The sequence below is a fragment of the Xyrauchen texanus genome, chromosome 30 (genome assembly GCF_025860055.1).
Source record: "Xyrauchen texanus isolate HMW12.3.18 chromosome 30, RBS_HiC_50CHRs, whole genome shotgun sequence".
Lineage (NCBI taxonomy): Eukaryota > Metazoa > Chordata > Actinopteri > Cypriniformes > Catostomidae > Xyrauchen > Xyrauchen texanus.
Genome location: NC_068305.1, coordinates 16,243,929 through 16,261,980, shown reverse-complemented (window position 1 = coordinate 16,261,980; position 18,052 = coordinate 16,243,929). Strand labels below are relative to the sequence as shown.

Here is an 18,052-nt window from a genome sequence, read left to right as displayed (position 1 = left end):
TGAATATCCTTCCATTATCCAATCTGAGCACTAATATGCAGAGACAACTATAAGTAAGCTATCCGTAGGCTGAACCCCCCTTAAAAAGGTAAACACTATGATGCTTTCAAAATATAGCTCTGTTTGTTTGAGCATCCCGACCAGCCAGACACAGCAACATTGACTCCAACCAATTCTCTCTAATCGCACTTCATTCTCTGCTGCCTCAGAGGCCCCATTTCCACCTGGTATTAAAATGTGTTTCAGGTGATTCGATCACAAGTGGTCAGCACTAAATACAAGTGGAATCATGGTCAGAAATGTTTTGTGTTCAGATCACAAAACACACATACAGAGGTAGTCAAAAACGCATGTGACCAAACAAGAGTTCAAACACTGCCGGTTACGAGCAGCTTTAAAAAGGAAATAACCGTCCAATCTGAACATTTTAAAAAGGGAATATGTATACAAGCACGAGAACTTCACAGATCGTCCTCAGTGTCTGATATCAACATACAGAGACACAGATGACAAGCACACAAATCTGAAGCTCAGGTTAATACTCGAAATGTTGCTTTGTGCTTCGATTAAACTTCAGCTGCATTTGGAAGAAACAGTGCAGCGTTTTTGTCATGCTTAGTCTTTGATGACTTTAGCGGTTTATCACAAAGTAACACTCTGATTTCATGATGACATACATCTAATGTATGTCAGAGACCCTCCACTCGAAATCCTAAAACAAGTGGTCACAGGACGCATTGTAATACCAGGTGAAAACAGTGATGTGTCTCGGTTGACACGTCACAGCTGTGATCGGCTCACCAAAAACACATCTTAATACCAGGTGGAAAGAGCCAGAGTGATCCGATCGGTCAAGGTTTAGTGCTGCTAACAGTAAGGCTGTGGACTCCGTTCCAAGTAGGGGTGACCTTGCAATCGGAGCATTACAGAGATCACAACAGCTCTTAATTACTCATTGGGTGAGATAATTAACCCCTGATTGCACTAGGTGGAATTTCCACTACAAGGTAAAAAGCATCTGCTAAATTAAAACAAAGCCCATTCATACCAAAAAGTTCCGGAATGTAAAACATGCATGCTTAGAATGTTAAACAAAACAATGGATCTTAAAGAATTAAAAAATATAGATTGTTGTGCCACGATAAATTTGTATTCAGAGGCTAATTGAATATTTGAAAGGGTACAGATGCCTAACAAATGACTTGTTATTTTTATTTTATTTTGAAGAATGACAAATATTGGCCAATGGACAGTGTGAATTGTTTTGGTGTAAAAAAAATATTTTTGTAAATATTTCATACTTTTACATTGTTCCAGTTGCATCAGATTTTTTTTTATCTGAACCAACCATAAAGGAATAGTTTACCCAAAAAAGAAAGTTGTCTCATTTACTCACCGTCATGTCAACTCAGATGTGTATGACTTACTTTCTTCTGCAGAACACAAACGAAGATTTTTAGAAAAATATTTTAGCCCTGTTGGGCCATACAATGCAATAGAATACTGGTCAGAATTTTGAAGCTCCAAAAATCACATAAAGGGAGCATAAAAGTAATCCACATGGCTCCAGTGGTTAAATACATATCTTCAGAAGTGATGTAATAGGTATGGTTGAGAAACTATTATTAAACTAAATATTTAACTCCTTTTTAGCTGTAACTCTCCATCTATCCATTTATAAAAATAAAAAAAAGACTTAGATGAATTTAACTACTGGAGTTGTGTGGATTATTTTTAAGATGACTGTGCTTTTTGTTCTGATCAATATTCACTTGCATTATGAGGACCTACAGAGCTGAGATTTTAGTCTAAAAATCTTAATTTGTGTTCAGCAGAATAAAGAAAGTCATACACATCTGGGATTATCTGAGGGTGAGTAAACTAGTGAATGTTTCATTTGTGGGTGTACTAATCCTTTAAAGGAATATTTCATCCAAAAAGGAAAATATTGCCATATGTTTGTACTTTTTGGAGCATGGCAGACATGGTCATTATGAATTTGTGTATGTATTTTATGGAAAGAATGAAGTAAAGATTTTTTAGTTAATCTGCACAGAAAAAAATAATGAACTATTCCTGTAACCAAAAACTAAAGAGGTCACTGAAAGAACACAGAGACAGGAAAAAAAAAAAAAAAAAGAAAAGAAAAAATCTGCATGATTTTATGCACTGCACTTCTGCCACACAATTGATTAGATAAATCGCATGGATGACTGTTGGTGACAGACAGACTGGTTTGAGTATTTCTGCTGATCTCCTGGGATTTTCATGCACAAAAGTCTCTAGAATTTACTCAGAATTGTGCCAAAAACAAAAAACATCCAGCGAGCGGCAGTTCTGCGGATTGAAATGCCTTGATGAGAGCGGTCAACAGAGAATGACCAGACTGTTTCAAACTGACAAAGTCTAAATGGTAAATGGTCTGCACTTATATAGCGCCTTTTTATCCTTAACGGTACTCAAAGCGCTTTACACTGCAACTCATTTACCCATTAACACACATTCATACACCAATGGTGGCAGAGCTGCCATGCAAGGCACTAGCCTGCCATTGGGAGCAACTTGGGGTTCAGTGTCTTGCCCAGTGACTTCTGCATGTTATGGAATGGTATGCATGGTATGTATGTTATACATGTATATGCACACACACTGTAAAGCAATGCTCATTTTGGAAAAACTAATAACTCCATAAACTAGAGAGCATTCGATTTGAGATTTAACATTGCAAGCATAACCATAAAAGAAAAGGTTAACCTATCTACAGTTGGCAACAGCACTGAAAGAATTATCATGGTTGGTTAAAGGGACAGTACACCCAAAGATAAAATTCTGAGTTCGATTATCACCCTCATGTTACACAGGCATTAGAATTTTTTTTTCTTCAGTAGAACACAAAAGATGATGTTAAGCAGAATATTGGGCTCGTACCAACATGAGGGTGAGCAAATGACACCATTAAAATCTTTGAGCGAACTATCCCTTTAATATCGGTCAACAGCACAGAAAAGCCCTAGTTTTCAGTCTATGGCATGAGACAGCGTTATGTCACACAAATGTTCCTGGAGTGGTAGATGGGCACCATAAAACTCCCATTAAGAAACAAAGCAAGGCAGAATTTTATCACTTCCACTTATTATGTATTGCTTGTAGGTGTTGGAGTTCTATGGACCAGAACAACCTGAGGCCAGAGCACTGATGAACCAGACACTATCAAACAATGATGAAAGAGCAGCCTCGCTCAGGGAGTCAAACTCAGGGCTACGGTCAGTTCGTAGTGAAAAAACTGGGTCATTGGCTTGAATGTGACATTATCAGCAGCCGGCTGCTCTCTGGCACTCACACAGAGAAAAGAAAAGAAAAGGAAATGCAGCCTGGTTCATCTGAATATTTTCTCTTGCTCTTATCTTATGACCCACTGTGAAATTCAGTCAAGTTAAATAGCAACATTCAGTATAAGCATTTCACCACTCAAAATTGACAGTGAAGCAGCTGCAATTAAGTGTGTAATGTGAATGCATAAGATTAACTGTTAAAGTAATAGTTCACCTAAAATTATAATTCTGCCAAATTTCACACACCCTCATGCACAGTCAAAAAAATTATTCTTGAGCAGAAAAATTCAATCATGGGAACATAATGCAGTAAGATTTTTTATGTTCTCTCAAAAACTGTCTAAATAATTGTCCTCATTAACATTGTTTTTCAGTTTTTTTAATCAATGTGCATTTGTTCACTTAATGCAAAAATTAATTTTGAGAGAACTACTAATCAATTTGCATGAGAACTTCCATTTTGTCACCATTTCAATTACTTTAACATGAAGTTAACTGCAATATTTGCCTCTGAAGGGCATTGTATGTCTTGAAGGGCAAGGCAGTAGGTGCAATTGTTGGTAAAAACAGATACAAATTTAAGTCATATTTTTACTCTAAATCTCCACTTTCCCATCTGAAAGTGATAGTAAAAGTGGAGATTTAGAGTAAAAAATAAGATGTAAATATTGTTCTCTCTCCCGCACCCATCATATCACTTCTGAAGATATGGCTTTAAACATAGTATGGATTACTTTTATTTTTCCTTTATGTGATTTTGGAGCTACAGCTAAAGGTCTGGTCACCATTCAATTGCATTGTATGGACCTACAGAGTGGAGCCATATCTTTTTTTGTGTTCTGCTGAAGAAAGAAAGTCAGACAATTCTGAGATGGCATGAGGGTGAGTAAATGATGACAGAATTTACATTTTGGGGTGAACTAACCCTTTAACTCATGAAACAAATAGAAACTTATTGTAAAGTGTTACCCAAGTGTTTGACATAGACACACAATAGACCTCAACAACTAACACACACACACACACACACACACACACACACACACACACACACACACACACACACATACACACACACATCTCAATAACAGTGACAATCAACAAAACTAATTTTAAAAAGATGAGCTCCAAACTTCACTACACAACAATTGGCTAACAATGACAACCAAAAACAACAATAGCAGCATAAATGAAGTCAGCAAAAAGCAAGAAATAAACATAACACTTACCACATAATTTACTCATGTTGCAACGCATGCTGGGAATGATGCGAATCAGCATCATAGTTCAATATGAAATTGTATGTTCAGATGACACTGTTGGGCTATTTGAGACAACATTTGGGGGAATATTGTTGGTCTAACATGCGTTTAAGTTGTTCACATTTTGTAGTATCCGAGACCCAAAAACCCCCATAAGTTGGATAAAATACCATTTTCATTTTTTGCAGTCTCATTCCAAACCCATATGACTTGCTTATGCGGAACACAAAATAACCATTTTCAATTATTATATTTTCTATACAATAGCAGTGCATCACTTAAAAGCTTAAAAAAATGGCCCAAAGTATCATAAACGTAGCCCATGCGACTTGTGAGTCATAGTCTTTTGAAAACATAGAATCATCCCAAAATGCAAGTCATTTTTCAGTCAAAATCATGACATCTGGCATTTATGACATTTTCACATCTTTTTATGGTCTTTTCGAAGTCCCTATCAACTGCCATTTTACTGGAATGACAGAACGGAATATTTATTAAAACATTTCTTTTTGGGGCCAGGGTAGCTCAGCGAGTAAAGACGTGAGTTGTGAGTTTGAATCCGGGGTGTGCTGAGTGACCCTAGCCAGGTCTCCTAAGCAACCAAATTGGCTCGATTGCTAGGGAAGGTAGAGTCACCTCGTGGTCGCAATAATGTGATTTGCTCTTGGTGGGGCGCATGTTGAGTTGTGCATGGATGCTGCGGAGAATAGTGTGAAGCCTCCACACGCGCTATGTCTCCGTGGTAACACACTCAACAAGCCACCAGATAAGATGCACGGGTTGACTGTCTCAGACGCGGAGATTCAGCCTCCACCGGCCCGGATTGAGGCGAGTCACTACGCCACGAGGACCTAGAGCGCATTGGGAACTGGGCATTTCAAATTGGGGAGAAAAAAAAAGAAAATCTCTTTTTGCATTCTGCATAAAGTAGTAAGCCATATGGGTTTAAAACAACACGATGTGTGTAAATTATGAGAGAATTTTTATTTTTGGGTGAACTAGCTTTAATATTTACAATATATATATATAACAAAAGAAAGAACTTTTGTGTTTTTGTTAAAAACATTTCTGTATATTATTATTGAAAACCACATGAAACTGCATTTGCAACCCATTTTAATCTGTAATGTAAAGCAGTTTTGCGTGAAACTGAATATTCAAAAAGAAAAAAACTGAACTGAATGGATCATGAAATAGAATTTTCATTTTTGGGTGAATTATACCTTTAATGTTTAAATAATGTGTGTACAATTTGCTGACCTTGTAAACATAGAGGTATTCCCTGAGAAAAGTAGCCTGCTGTATAGCGCACTGTTTGCTGTCATTGATGAGAATGTGCCGGAAGGCGGCCACCGCGTTCTCTGGCTTCCGCAGAGTGAAGAACTGTCGGCCGATAGTGAAGTTGATGTGATCTTCAGCTAGCGACCAACCTTTACCTTTATACACCTGAAACGCTTGGCAATAGCACCTCAGCGCATGCCTCTTCTATAGAAAGAAAGAAAAAGACAGAATGTGAATTGCCACATTAAAAGAATGTACTTCCATCCATGGGAGCCCTTCTCCCAGTTAATGTGATGCTTAATAGAAAACACAACTGTTAAAATAGCATCGGCTTTCTAGGTGAAAATTGCTGGACTGATCTCATCTGACACTCCAAACACAGTCTATCTCACACGCCACTTCACAGCAGATGCTGTTTTAAGACTCTTTGAGCACTTTTTATTCATGGCAATAAGCAGCAAGCATATCGGAGTCAATCACTCTCTCATTTCCTCTGGGATATTAAGTTTTTACGCTCAGAGTGAGGTCAGGCATAATGGTCACTTGGCAGAGACGGGGAAGTATGCCAAAAAACCCACTTATATTTACTCAAAAGAATAGAAGAGTGTCAAGAAGGCCATTATTTCAGCACAGGTCAATTTTCATTCGTAATTTGAAAAATAAAGCTGTATAGAGGAGAGAAAGCGTAATTGTTTGTGAACCAGCCAATTTTATTTTCCTTTAATGGGCTTAATAGCATCTAAATTCTTACAAATGTGTGCAGCGATTAGGAACTGCATACATCAAAATACTTATACATATTATACCATTTTGAAGCTCAAAATACAATGTCAAATATACTTTTGTCATTTTTTTAACTGTAATTTAAAGTAAAAATAAATGCCAAGACATTTGCACTCCGCATTGAAAATATACGTGCATGCACTTTGGCTGTTAGAGACTGTTATTCCGCTTTGTTGATTGTTTAATATAATCTAATTGCTGATTTATTAAAGCTTTGTGGGAGGAAAACATCCAACTTCATTGTACTTTATGGACCATGCGATTTCATAATTGTGACAAGAGCTTTTGAATGGCTGAAAAAGTCTTGTGATTAATAGAGCTCAATCTAGCATACATCTGCATCAGATACGCATGGCATTGCCTCAATGTTGATTTAAAAATATATATTTAAAAATGAATTTCTTATACTTTCATTTTTAATTTAATTATTACATAAATAGATTTACTGTTGAGATAATTAAATATAAACGTAATAAATCATTTAAGGTAACTATGGAGACAAGGACTAACATTTCCATTTTAAGAAAAAGTGTTTCTTGTGTATATGGCTGTACCTGTCCAGCTTTGCTAAAACGATGACCAGCCAGTATCATGTGGAAGGCAAACTTCCTCACCATAGGGGTTCGCATGTTAATAAAGCAGTGTGCTGCCTGCTCCAATAAGAGCGCACTCCGCAAGTCAGAGTCCTATCAGACAGGGAAAAATGTATGCACACAGTTTTATACAGCATTCTTTCATTTGATTTAAAGGCACAGTGTAATTTCTGTGCCATGTACTGTACACAACAAAATTATGATTTGTTTGAGTGGAGCAGCATAACATCTGTACAGCCAATGAGATGAGTTTGAAGACAGACAGCCTATTTGTACAATTTCATCTGAGAAATCTGCTGAAAAACAGTAATTATGACAAAAACTATAATTATACAAACAATATTTGTATTTTTTTTTTTTTCAGGAACGTGTGCTCACCTCACTGGTCATCTTGATGAGAAGAGTGGCAGCATCTGAATATTTGGCCTGACTCTTCAGTATCACAGCGCTTAGAAGACAACATCGCTCAGCTAAAAGCATGTTTCTGTAACACACAAAAAAATCATTGACTTGCATTGCATACAATCAATTCACACGCACGCACGCACACGCACACACGCATAAAGTCATATACTGTGTAGGAGGCATAACTGTCTAAAGGTTGACATCATTTTCTGTAATTTTCCAAGCAGTTTAAATGCACAGTTAACTTAGTTAACGTCAACTGTACATGCAACAGACAGGTTTACAACAAATTTACTTTACCAGTGAAATGTTTGGACATACCAACTTATTCTTTTTTATTACTATTTTCCACATTTTAGAATGACAGTTAAGTCATCAAAATTATGAATTAACAAGTATTGGAATTATGTGATGAAAAAGTACAAACCATCTTATGTTTTAACTTCTTCAAAGTACCCACACTTTGTCTAAATTACAGCTCTGTACACTCTGCATTCTTAATGAGGTGCCACCTGGGATACTTTTTAAACAGCATTGAACAAGTCCCCATGTGTGCCGTTTCTCCTTCACTTTCTGGTCCAACTCATCCATTTAAAAAAGTGTTGTAATGAAATACGTGGGCACATTTGGTTTGTCTACAAAATTAATTTCAAGTATCCAAGCCTAGGCTTTTAGATCAAAAGTTCTGTAAAAGGAATATAACAGGTTCAATACACATTAAGCTCACTCGACAGCATTTGTGGCATAATATTGATTACCACAAAAATGAATTTTGACTCGTCCCTCTTTTTCTTAAACAAAAATAAAATTACATAGAGGTTCCTGTGAGGCACTTACAACTTAAGACAATTTTTGAACGTTAAAATACTCACCGTTCTAAAGGTATAGCCACAAGACATAAACAATATGAGTGTAAACATGATTGAAGTGTGATGAAATCACTTCTAAAACTTTTCTGTTTAAAGTTATATCAAATGTTACGACTTTATGCCAACAAAGAATTTACATTTATGATTTAATGCCAACAAACCCTAAAACTCTACAATTACCGTAAAAATGGCCATTTAAACAACTTTACAGCTCAAATAATACATGTTTTTTAACAGAAGTATTAATGTAAGTGCTTTTTTATAATTATATTCTCCACATTTCTGCCCTTAAACCCTCCTAAAATTGTCTCCATTGACTTCCATTGTAAAAGCCTCACTGTGACATAGATTTTTGCTTTTTTTAAAGGAGGGATGGTTTGAAAGTCTTTTACATTTACAGTGATCTTCAACATTTTGCCACAAATGTTATTGATTGAGCTTAACTTGAACTGAACCCAGAATATTCCTTTAAAATCAAGTGAATGCAAATTTAATAATCTCATACAAATACTTAAAGGATTAGTTTACCCAAAAGTTATTTTGTATTCTTTTTAAATTTGAAACCTCCAATGCTCATTCTAAGTAATTGCATTGGGGGAAAAAAAAAAGACCAGTACATTCTTCAAAATGTCTCCTTTTGTTTTCCACAGAAGTCAGTCACACAAGTTTAGAATGATGAGGAGAAAATCAAACAGAATGTTCATTTTCAGGTGAACTATTCCCTTCAGCCACACACAAATTATACAAATAAAATAATGTGTGCGCTCTTACTTGCACACATCTCTGTAGGTCTGTATGGCTGTGTCCATGTAGTGTGCTGGGTACGGCCTTGGAGCACCGCTCTGCAGAAAGGCAGAAACAGCAGCCATCTCCTGTGCAGACAGAGATACCAGGCAGCCAGTGTAAGTAGGTGTATAACCTCAGAGTAAGTACTCTGATAACCCTCAGAGTTAGAGCCCCGTCTCCTTATCTGTGCAGCTTATTACAAACAGAAGCCACACTGCGGCTAGGTGCATCTCACCAGCGCTCCTGCAGCGTACAGCATGGCTTGGTCAGAGAGGAAGTCCTTCTTGGCAGAGTGGTAGAAGTTGTAGGCTAGTTCATAGTGCTGAACCAGAAAGCAGAGATCAGCCATCTTTCTGATCTGAAGTTCTGGGGCCTCTGAGGGATAGCTGTAATCAAAGAGGTCCAGAATCAGACGATTTGTATAAAACAACTATTTAAAAAACTCTTCATTTTTACTTAAAGGAAAATTCTCTCATTATTTACACACCCTCATGTTGTTCCAAACCAATGTGACTGCATTTCTAGAGTGGAAAACAAAGGTAGATATTTTTAAGAACATACTGGTTGCTCTTTTCCATTTTATTTCAATTAATACCTAAAAACATTATAAAGTATCAGTAAAACTAGTTCTTAAGACTCATGCTTACATTCCAAGTCGTCAGAAGCCAAACGACAGTTTTGTGTGAGGAATTTACTGGAATTTGCTGTGATTGGACTATTTAGTCAGTAAGTTGAGAACTTACTGACACTTGTATTTTTTATTTTGCATCCTTTTCGAAACTTGACAGCTCGTCTTCAGTCATTGCAACTGTATTGAAAGGAGCGACCAGTACATTTCTTTAAATTGTATCCTATGTTTCACAGTACAAGTCAATTATACGTATACATTTTCCATTTCTTCAGAAGCAACATAATAGGTGTGGGTGAGAAACAGATAAAAATCATTTTTTAACTCTAAATCTCCACTTTCACTTTTACACCTGAAAGTGAAAGTTAAAGTGAAAATTTAGAGTAAAAAGGGACTTCAATATAATTCTGTTTCTCATACACACCTATTATATTGCTTCTGAAGACATGGATGTAACCACTGGAGTCATATAGATTACTTCTATGTTTCCTTTATGTGATTTTTGGAGCTACAAAAGGTCTGATCACCATTTACTTGCATTGTATGGACCCACAGGTCTAAGATATTTTTTTCTCAGAAAGAAAGTCATACACATCTGGGATGGCATGAGGATGAGTAAATGATGAGAGAATTTTCATTTTTGGGTGAATAATCTCTTTAAAGTCACTTACAGTAGCCCAGCAGCGTTCTTCAATTCAGCGATACTCTTTTCTGGAACCTTCCCTCCCCCAAACAACTTCTTAGTGGCGGAAAACAGAGATCGGCTTAAACCCTTTCTCGACACGAGCTGGAACGAGAGAAAACGAAACAAGTGAAAGAAGAAAAAGAGTTATAAATAATGCAGAAATAGTGAATACGTTTTAAAAAAGGTAAAAAAAAGTACAAATATAAATTATTATATTTATACATTATTAAAAATTATAAAACTGCAAATGAGCCTGAGCTGTTTTATGATACATATAAACTATTAACAAACAGTAGCCCAGAACAAATGATTTAAAATGCAACAAGCAAACCAAAGAAATGAGATATTATACAGAAGGCAATATTAAGTGAATAATAGATGACTGTATTTCTCTTTTTGTATTTCTTTGCTCTGTACTTATAAACAATAAACTTTTTAAAGTAGACAACTTTAAAAAAACAAAATGTTAATCAATGCACAGATCTGAGATCAATGTGATCTAATAAATTGTTTGTGTACCTGGTCATTTAGTTGTCGTATGTTTTTCTCAATGTGCGGCAGTAATCCTCTGAAGGTGAACTCCTGGATAAACTGCCGGATACGGTCGTGGTCATTTAGGGTCAGACAGGTTCCACGAGGGGTTGTAGTGGTGTGAGAGGTCATGCTGGCCTGCTTTTGAGGTCCCATCATTTGCACACTGTTTACAGCCTGACTGCCATTGTCGCCTGGGTAACCGGCATCAGCGAGCTGATCCAACTGCAGAGGATGTGTCTCCGAAACACCATCTGCAAACATGAGCAGAATATCCGATTAACATTGACATTCCCCATCAATATGAGGTTTATAACTAAAATCCCTGATAATGAGGTTTAGTCGGGGCTGGACTGACCTCTGGCAACTGCATCAAAACCATTTTCCTCTGCGCTGATGTTGTTTTCAACAGCATTATTCACTACCGACTCAGCATCCAGCTCCTGTAACTCAAACATTTTTAAAGATAAAACATTACAGTGGGGTCCAAAGTTGAGACCACACTGAAAATCTGGTTTTCTCTCATCATTTACTCACCCACAGGCCATCCCAGATTAGTATTTCTTCTAGGGATGTGCGAGACTAGTCAGCTAGTTGACCAAACGGTTCTGATTCTGCTTGTCGACACTGGAATTACTAGTCGGTTAATATTTCCCCCAATTAAATGGATCATAATTTTTTTTACACATTTACATTTGTCTTTATATTTTTACAGAGGCTGCTCTTAAATTACCGTCATTTTAATGTTACATATTTTAAATAGAATGAAATCTACAAATATAGTTTTAAAAAGAGGATTTCTGGATACAAAGTTTAATTTCACCTCAGGCTGCGCGTGCTTCTTCCCTCAATCACTCGCGGCACGTGCAGGAAAATGTCCTCTCGCTAGACAAGCAAACTTAGCAAAGTAACTATGAATTCACTTCAAGTCAAGTCAAGTGAGCTTTATTTGTCATTCCTCTATATGTAGGGAATGGAGGGAAAGGGGTGATTGTTATTGAGGGCTCTCATAGCCTGGGGGAAATAAGCTATTTAGCAGTCTGGTCTTTACAGTTCTGTCTAATCTCTATAGTCCTCCTGTGGGAGGGATGGGTGGTGTCCTTCACAATACTGGTGGCTTTGCTGGAGTACCGTGCAAGGAAAATGTCCATGATAGAGGGGAGAGGGACACTGATGGATCTTTGCGGCTGCTGTAGTGTTTTGCGGTCTGCAGCGCTGCAGTTCCCATACCAGACAGTGATGCAGTCGGTCAACACACTCCCTGTAAAATGTGGTGAGGATGGTGGTTCGTGCACAAAATTCGGTGGTGGTGCGGGAATCGGATTACCAAATGTTTGAAAGTCCCTATGTATGTTTTCACATTTCATTCTTCTTCACATCTATGCATGCTTGTACATTATTTTTCTATTTTGCAGGCTTTTTCAAGCATGGGATAGCAGCCTTATGTGAGACAAGTCCCGTCTTTCACCAGACCATGTTGACGTGTTAATTTTGCTCATCAGAAAATTTATACTTTGAAAATAAACAGTCATTTTCTAGGCTACTTATTCAATGAGGTGCCAATTGCTTAACGGGTTAAAATATATTTTATTCTGTGTGCACGTCATGTTTAGAATACATCAGGTTTATTGTAGGCTACATCACAGGCCTATTTTTCTATCCTTTGGCTACTTTTTTTTAACGTAACTGATATTGGTAAATATTATTTACCGAACAGCTGTCATATTAGATCAATGGCTAACGCACGACAACTTTTCAGCACATTTTTGTTCTTTGTAGATTTGGCTTAGTCTACCTGTTAATTGTTTTCAACAATGTCCTGACTGTTTTAATATGTTAAGTAACATTTACGTGGTGAATTCCATTTAGAATAGGCTGGGTTGCTCTCAGGTCCTGCACTATTCATTCAGTTCTACAATTAACGTACAATGATCATAATGAAAGGCTAGCACGTTGCAGATAAATGTTCCTTTTCAGTGGAATTTTGCTTTGGATTTGGAATAGATTAAGTATTTTAAATGGGTCGCATAAACAATTTAGTTTTTACTGTTTTCTGAAGGTTGGTTTCTTTTTAGACTAGTCAACTTTATCATCAGTGACATTAGTCATTCAGGACATCTCCAAGTTCTTCTGCTGAACACAAACACAAAAGACTTTTAGAAGAATATCTCTGCTCTGTTGGTCAATTCAATGCAAGTCAACAAGGACAAACTTTGAAGCTCCAAAAAGCACATAAATGCAGCATAAACTTAATCAATAGGATTTCAGTGGTTTAATCCATGTCTTCAGAAGAAATATGATAGGTGTGAGTGATAAATCAATATTTAAGTCCTTTTTAACTATAAATCTCCACTTTCAAACAGGCCTCCAAAGCACTCTTCTCTCCTAAGAGTTCTTTTGTTTCTGGAAATTCACATTCGCACTGAGGACAATTTACAGTAAATAAAGGACTTAAATATGTATCTGTTTCCCAGCCACACCTATTATATCGCTTCAGAATATATGGATTTAACCACTGCAGAAGTATAGATTACTTTTATGCTGCCTTTATATGCTTTTTGTCACTTCAAAGTTTTGGATCCTGTTGACTTGCATTGAATGGACCAATAGAGCTGAGATATTCTACTAAAAATGTGTGTTTGTTTTACACAGAAGAAAGTCATACACATCTGGGATGGCATGAGGGTGAGTAAATGATGAGAGAATTTTCATTTTAGGGTGAAATAGCCCTTTAAGTAGAAATATTTAATGTTCAGCAAAATGTTGGGTTTCAGTCCTTTTTGGCAAATTAATTTCCATGACCTTTGCAAGAGTTTGTGATAACTGGATAGACTTTTCAAAATACTCGATTCAGTCTGATTTTCAAATTAATAATTTAGACCAAATTGTCAGCTGTTTTGACTAAATCATTGAAAAGAACAATTCACTGATAAATTGGACATCACAACAACTAGAAAAATATTGGTTTGGAATGGTATGAGGGTGAGATTATTTTTAGCTGACCAATTCCTTTAACGAAACATGGTTAATCACTTTACATGTCAGTACAAAATAAACTGCAATGAGGACCAGACTTAAAGCTGATAGACAAGTCTACGCAAGACTAGTTGCATGATGTACACCTGCAGTGATTATGTGGCACTCACAGGGTTGTGTATACTGGTTTTGTGCAAGTATTGACTCCAGGGGTCAGGCATCTGTTCATCCGAACTGGTGGCATCACTCCTCGAGTTTATCTTCAGCAGATAGCAGCCCTGAGTACCATACCGCTGTTTCATTTCCTCATACACAGAATCCACTCTGAGAGACAGACAGAGCGATAGACATTAATAGTTGTTCTATACCATCATAAATATACTGTATGTAACAGCCTATTCTTTCTCCCCACAGTCATGTAATCTTCTATTCATCAGACCTGAAGGATTTAGGCAGCACACGATTAGAGTGATTGGCAACTTATCTACATGCAGAATTCTAGAGGAGAAAAAGAATGCAAAATCCACTGCATATATGATTCACTCAGATGAACGGCTTTAGCTGATGTCATAAATTAATTTTCTGCTGTGTGTGTCCAGTCAAGAACTGCAGGGTTTGAATAATAGGGTCATTCATTTTCATCTCTAGTGTTTAGGCCACATTAGGTCAAATCCAGCAAATTTAATCCATCAAATCCATTCATTTAATCGCCTTCATGTTATTCCAAAGTTATATGACTTACTTTGTATTAACAAGTTGCTCTTGTCTATACAATGAACATTTTTATTTAGCATTTATCACATTTTATTCTCTTTTCTATTAAACCTTAATGCCTGAATAATAGGCATAAAAATAAATAAAAATGGAACTGTAATTTGAATTGTAAGTAGCTTTCTGTTATATGGCGGCACTAATGGGCATATGTCCAGAAACAGAGAACAAGAGACAGACATACCTCTGCTCATCTCCGTCACTGATGTCGTGGAGAAGTACGTAATATTTGAGCGTGTTGGGAATGAACCACTTGGGATGGGTGTATTCTCCACTGTGCTGGATTCGGTGCTGTTCCTGTGAGAGCTTGAGAAACTGCTCTGTTGGCAACGCCTCATGAGATGACACTACTAGCATACCTGCAACTGAGTTCAGGAGATTTCGCTCATGATACAGGAAACAAAATAGATTGAGAATTAGAGAGAAAGTGTTAAGAGAACTGGAGAAAGGAGGGTTGTAACTGCAATATTCCTGGCCAAAAACAACCAAAACTCTGGACAGGGTTGAGATTTTTTTTCTAATTCATATATAAAACTGTATATACACACACACAGTATATATTATACATAATTTATTATTTATGTATTTATTTAAAATAGGAATGGGCAGATAGATCTTGAAATATCTATCTATATATACACACACATGCACACACGCGCACACACGCGCACACACACATGCACACACACATGCGCACACATGCGCGCACACACGCACACACACGTGCACACACGTTTTGAAACACTTGAATGTTTCTCATGATCTTAAGAATCTGGAGACGTATGCTTAAATGTTTGAAATTAGTTTTGTAGACAAAAATATAACTGTGCCACCATATTAATTTATTTCATTATTAAATTAAAATGTAATAAAAACAAATGTTTTTTAAATTGATGAGTTGGACCAAATAATAAAGAAAAGCAGCCAATAAGTGCCCAACATAGATGGGAACTCCTTCAACGCTGTTTAAAAAGCATCCCAGGTTGATACCTCAAGAAGTTGGTTGAGAAAATGTCAAGAATACATTCATAATTCCCATAGTTCCATTTATGTTTATGGGGGGAATTATAATAAAGAATAAGTTTCAAAACTTTTGACCAGTACAGACATGGCCAAAAGTATTGGCAGTGACATACATTTTGTGTTTTGCAAATATTTCTGCTTCAGTTGTTGTGGTGTTGATTCACATTGTTTCTGATTATTGTGCAGAGTGATCAGATGCATTTTAAATAATGAACTTTATCACAAAAACCCAAATTTCACAGTTTTTTGGCCCTGGCACAAAATGACCAGCTAACATAATTTCACTAATATCAGCAGCACCTGGGAAAGTGTGAACAAGTACTAGTCAGGTGAAATCAGTCTATCATTATTATAAGAGCAGGCTGATTGCTATAAAAGGAGGGAAGAAGTGCTGCCAATCATTATGTTCTTGTTTGCAATAGTTACCTCTAAAGGAAGACATGCATCCATCATCGCTTTGCATCAAAATGGCCTCTCATGCAAGGAAATAGCTGTAAAGAATATTGCACCTGAAAGAACCATTTACCGGATCGTCAAGAACTTCAACTGCAGTGAAGGCTTCAGGAATTCCCAGTGTCCAGCAAGCGCCAGGACCGTCTCCTCCTGAGGAGTCAGCTATGGAATCGTGTCACCACCAGTGCAGAGCTTGCTCAATATTGGCAGCAGGTTGGTGTGAGTGCATCTGTACACACAGTGAGGCAAATAATTTTGGGCAATGTCCTGGTGTCAAGGAGGGCAGCAAAGAAGCCACTTCTCTCCAAGAAAAACATCAAGTACAAGGATTGGACAGCAGAAAACTGGTGCAAAGATACCGGTGTTACTTTTCATCCAAGGGAGTGAGCTCTCACAATTCTGGCCAAAAACACTGCCATGAATAAAGAATGGTATCAAAACGTCCTGCAAGAGCAACTTCTCCCAATGATCCAGGAACAATTTGGCAATGATCCGTGCATTTTCCAGCATGATGGAGCACCATGTCACAAGACAAGAATGATAATGAAGTGGCTCGGAGATCATTACATTGAATGGCCAGGCAACTCCCCGGATCTCAATCCCACAGAGAACCTGTGGTCAATCCTCAAAAGGCGAGTGGACAAGCAGAAGCCCACAAATTGTGATCATCTCCGAGCACTAATAAGGCAAGAATGGATCGCCATCTGTCAGGATTTGGCCCAGAAGCTGATATCCAGCATGCCAAAGCGAATTGCAGAGGTTATGATGAACAAGGGTCAACAAATATTGACTCTTTGCATATATTGAATGTTTTTGCCAATAAAAGCCTTTAAAAATTATGAAATGCTTATCATTGTTTTCCAGTGTACCATAGAAACAGAAATGTAAAACAGGAAAAAACACTGAACCGTTTAATGGCCCTTTTCTATTGGCCGGGCATTCACAGGGATGTTTGCAGATGGTGTGCGGCATGCCGTGAATGTCAGTTGGTAAATCCACCAGCCACCCCAAGAGTACCATTGCGCCCCTTTCCCTTGATCAAGGTCCTCTTTGAACAAATTGGCATGAACCTTGTCAGGACATTAGAACGGACAGAACGTGGGCATTGCTTTGTTTTGGTTCCGGTCGACTCAACGATGCGATATCCGGAAACAGTGCCTATGCACAACACAAATTATGATTTTTAGAAGAATATCTCAGCTCTGTAAGTCCATTCAATGCAAGTGAATGATGGCCAGAACTCAGAAGGTTTAAACAGCACAAAGGCAGTATAAACGTAATCTATATGAATCTAGTGGTTTAATCCATGTCTTCAGAAGTGATATTATAGGTGTGGGTATAAAAAAAATAAAAAAAAACAGCCCCAACCATTATGTGGCTGAATGTGAAAGTTAAAGTCAGTGAAAGTGGAGATTTACAATAAAAAAAAAAAAAAAGACTTAAATATTGATCTTTTTCTCACCCACACCTTCTGAAGATATGGGTTAAACCACTGGAGTCATATGGATTAATTCTATGGAGCCTTCATTTCCTTTTTCTAGTCACCATTTACTTGCATCATATGGACCTACAGACCGGATATATTATTCTACAAATCATCCTTTGTGTTTTGGAGAAGAAAGAATGTCATACATATCAGAGATGGCAAGTGAGTAATTGATGAGAGAATTTTCA

The 18,052-nt window shown here is 37.2% G+C and overlaps 1 protein-coding gene across 2 annotated transcripts in view; it reads right to left on the bottom strand.

The window, feature by feature from the left end:
• LOC127623529 (trafficking protein particle complex subunit 8-like) overlaps window positions 1-18,052 on the bottom strand; it is a 92,205-nt gene that overhangs the window by 53,145 nt on the left and 21,008 nt on the right. For both annotated transcript variants that reach the window (XM_052097897.1, XM_052097898.1), the window contains 10 exons: window positions 15,087-15,261; window positions 14,302-14,455; window positions 11,514-11,598; window positions 11,144-11,409; window positions 10,611-10,726; window positions 9,547-9,697; window positions 9,297-9,397; window positions 7,630-7,735; window positions 7,213-7,344; window positions 5,855-6,079 (listed from right to left, as the gene is read on the bottom strand). In XM_052097897.1, the coding sequence (XP_051953857.1) occupies window positions 5,855-6,079; window positions 7,213-7,344; window positions 7,630-7,735; window positions 9,297-9,397; window positions 9,547-9,697; window positions 10,611-10,726; window positions 11,144-11,409; window positions 11,514-11,598; window positions 14,302-14,455; window positions 15,087-15,261 (1,511 nt within the window). The remainder of the gene's footprint in view (window positions 1-5,854; window positions 6,080-7,212; window positions 7,345-7,629; window positions 7,736-9,296; window positions 9,398-9,546; window positions 9,698-10,610; window positions 10,727-11,143; window positions 11,410-11,513; window positions 11,599-14,301; window positions 14,456-15,086; window positions 15,262-18,052) is intronic.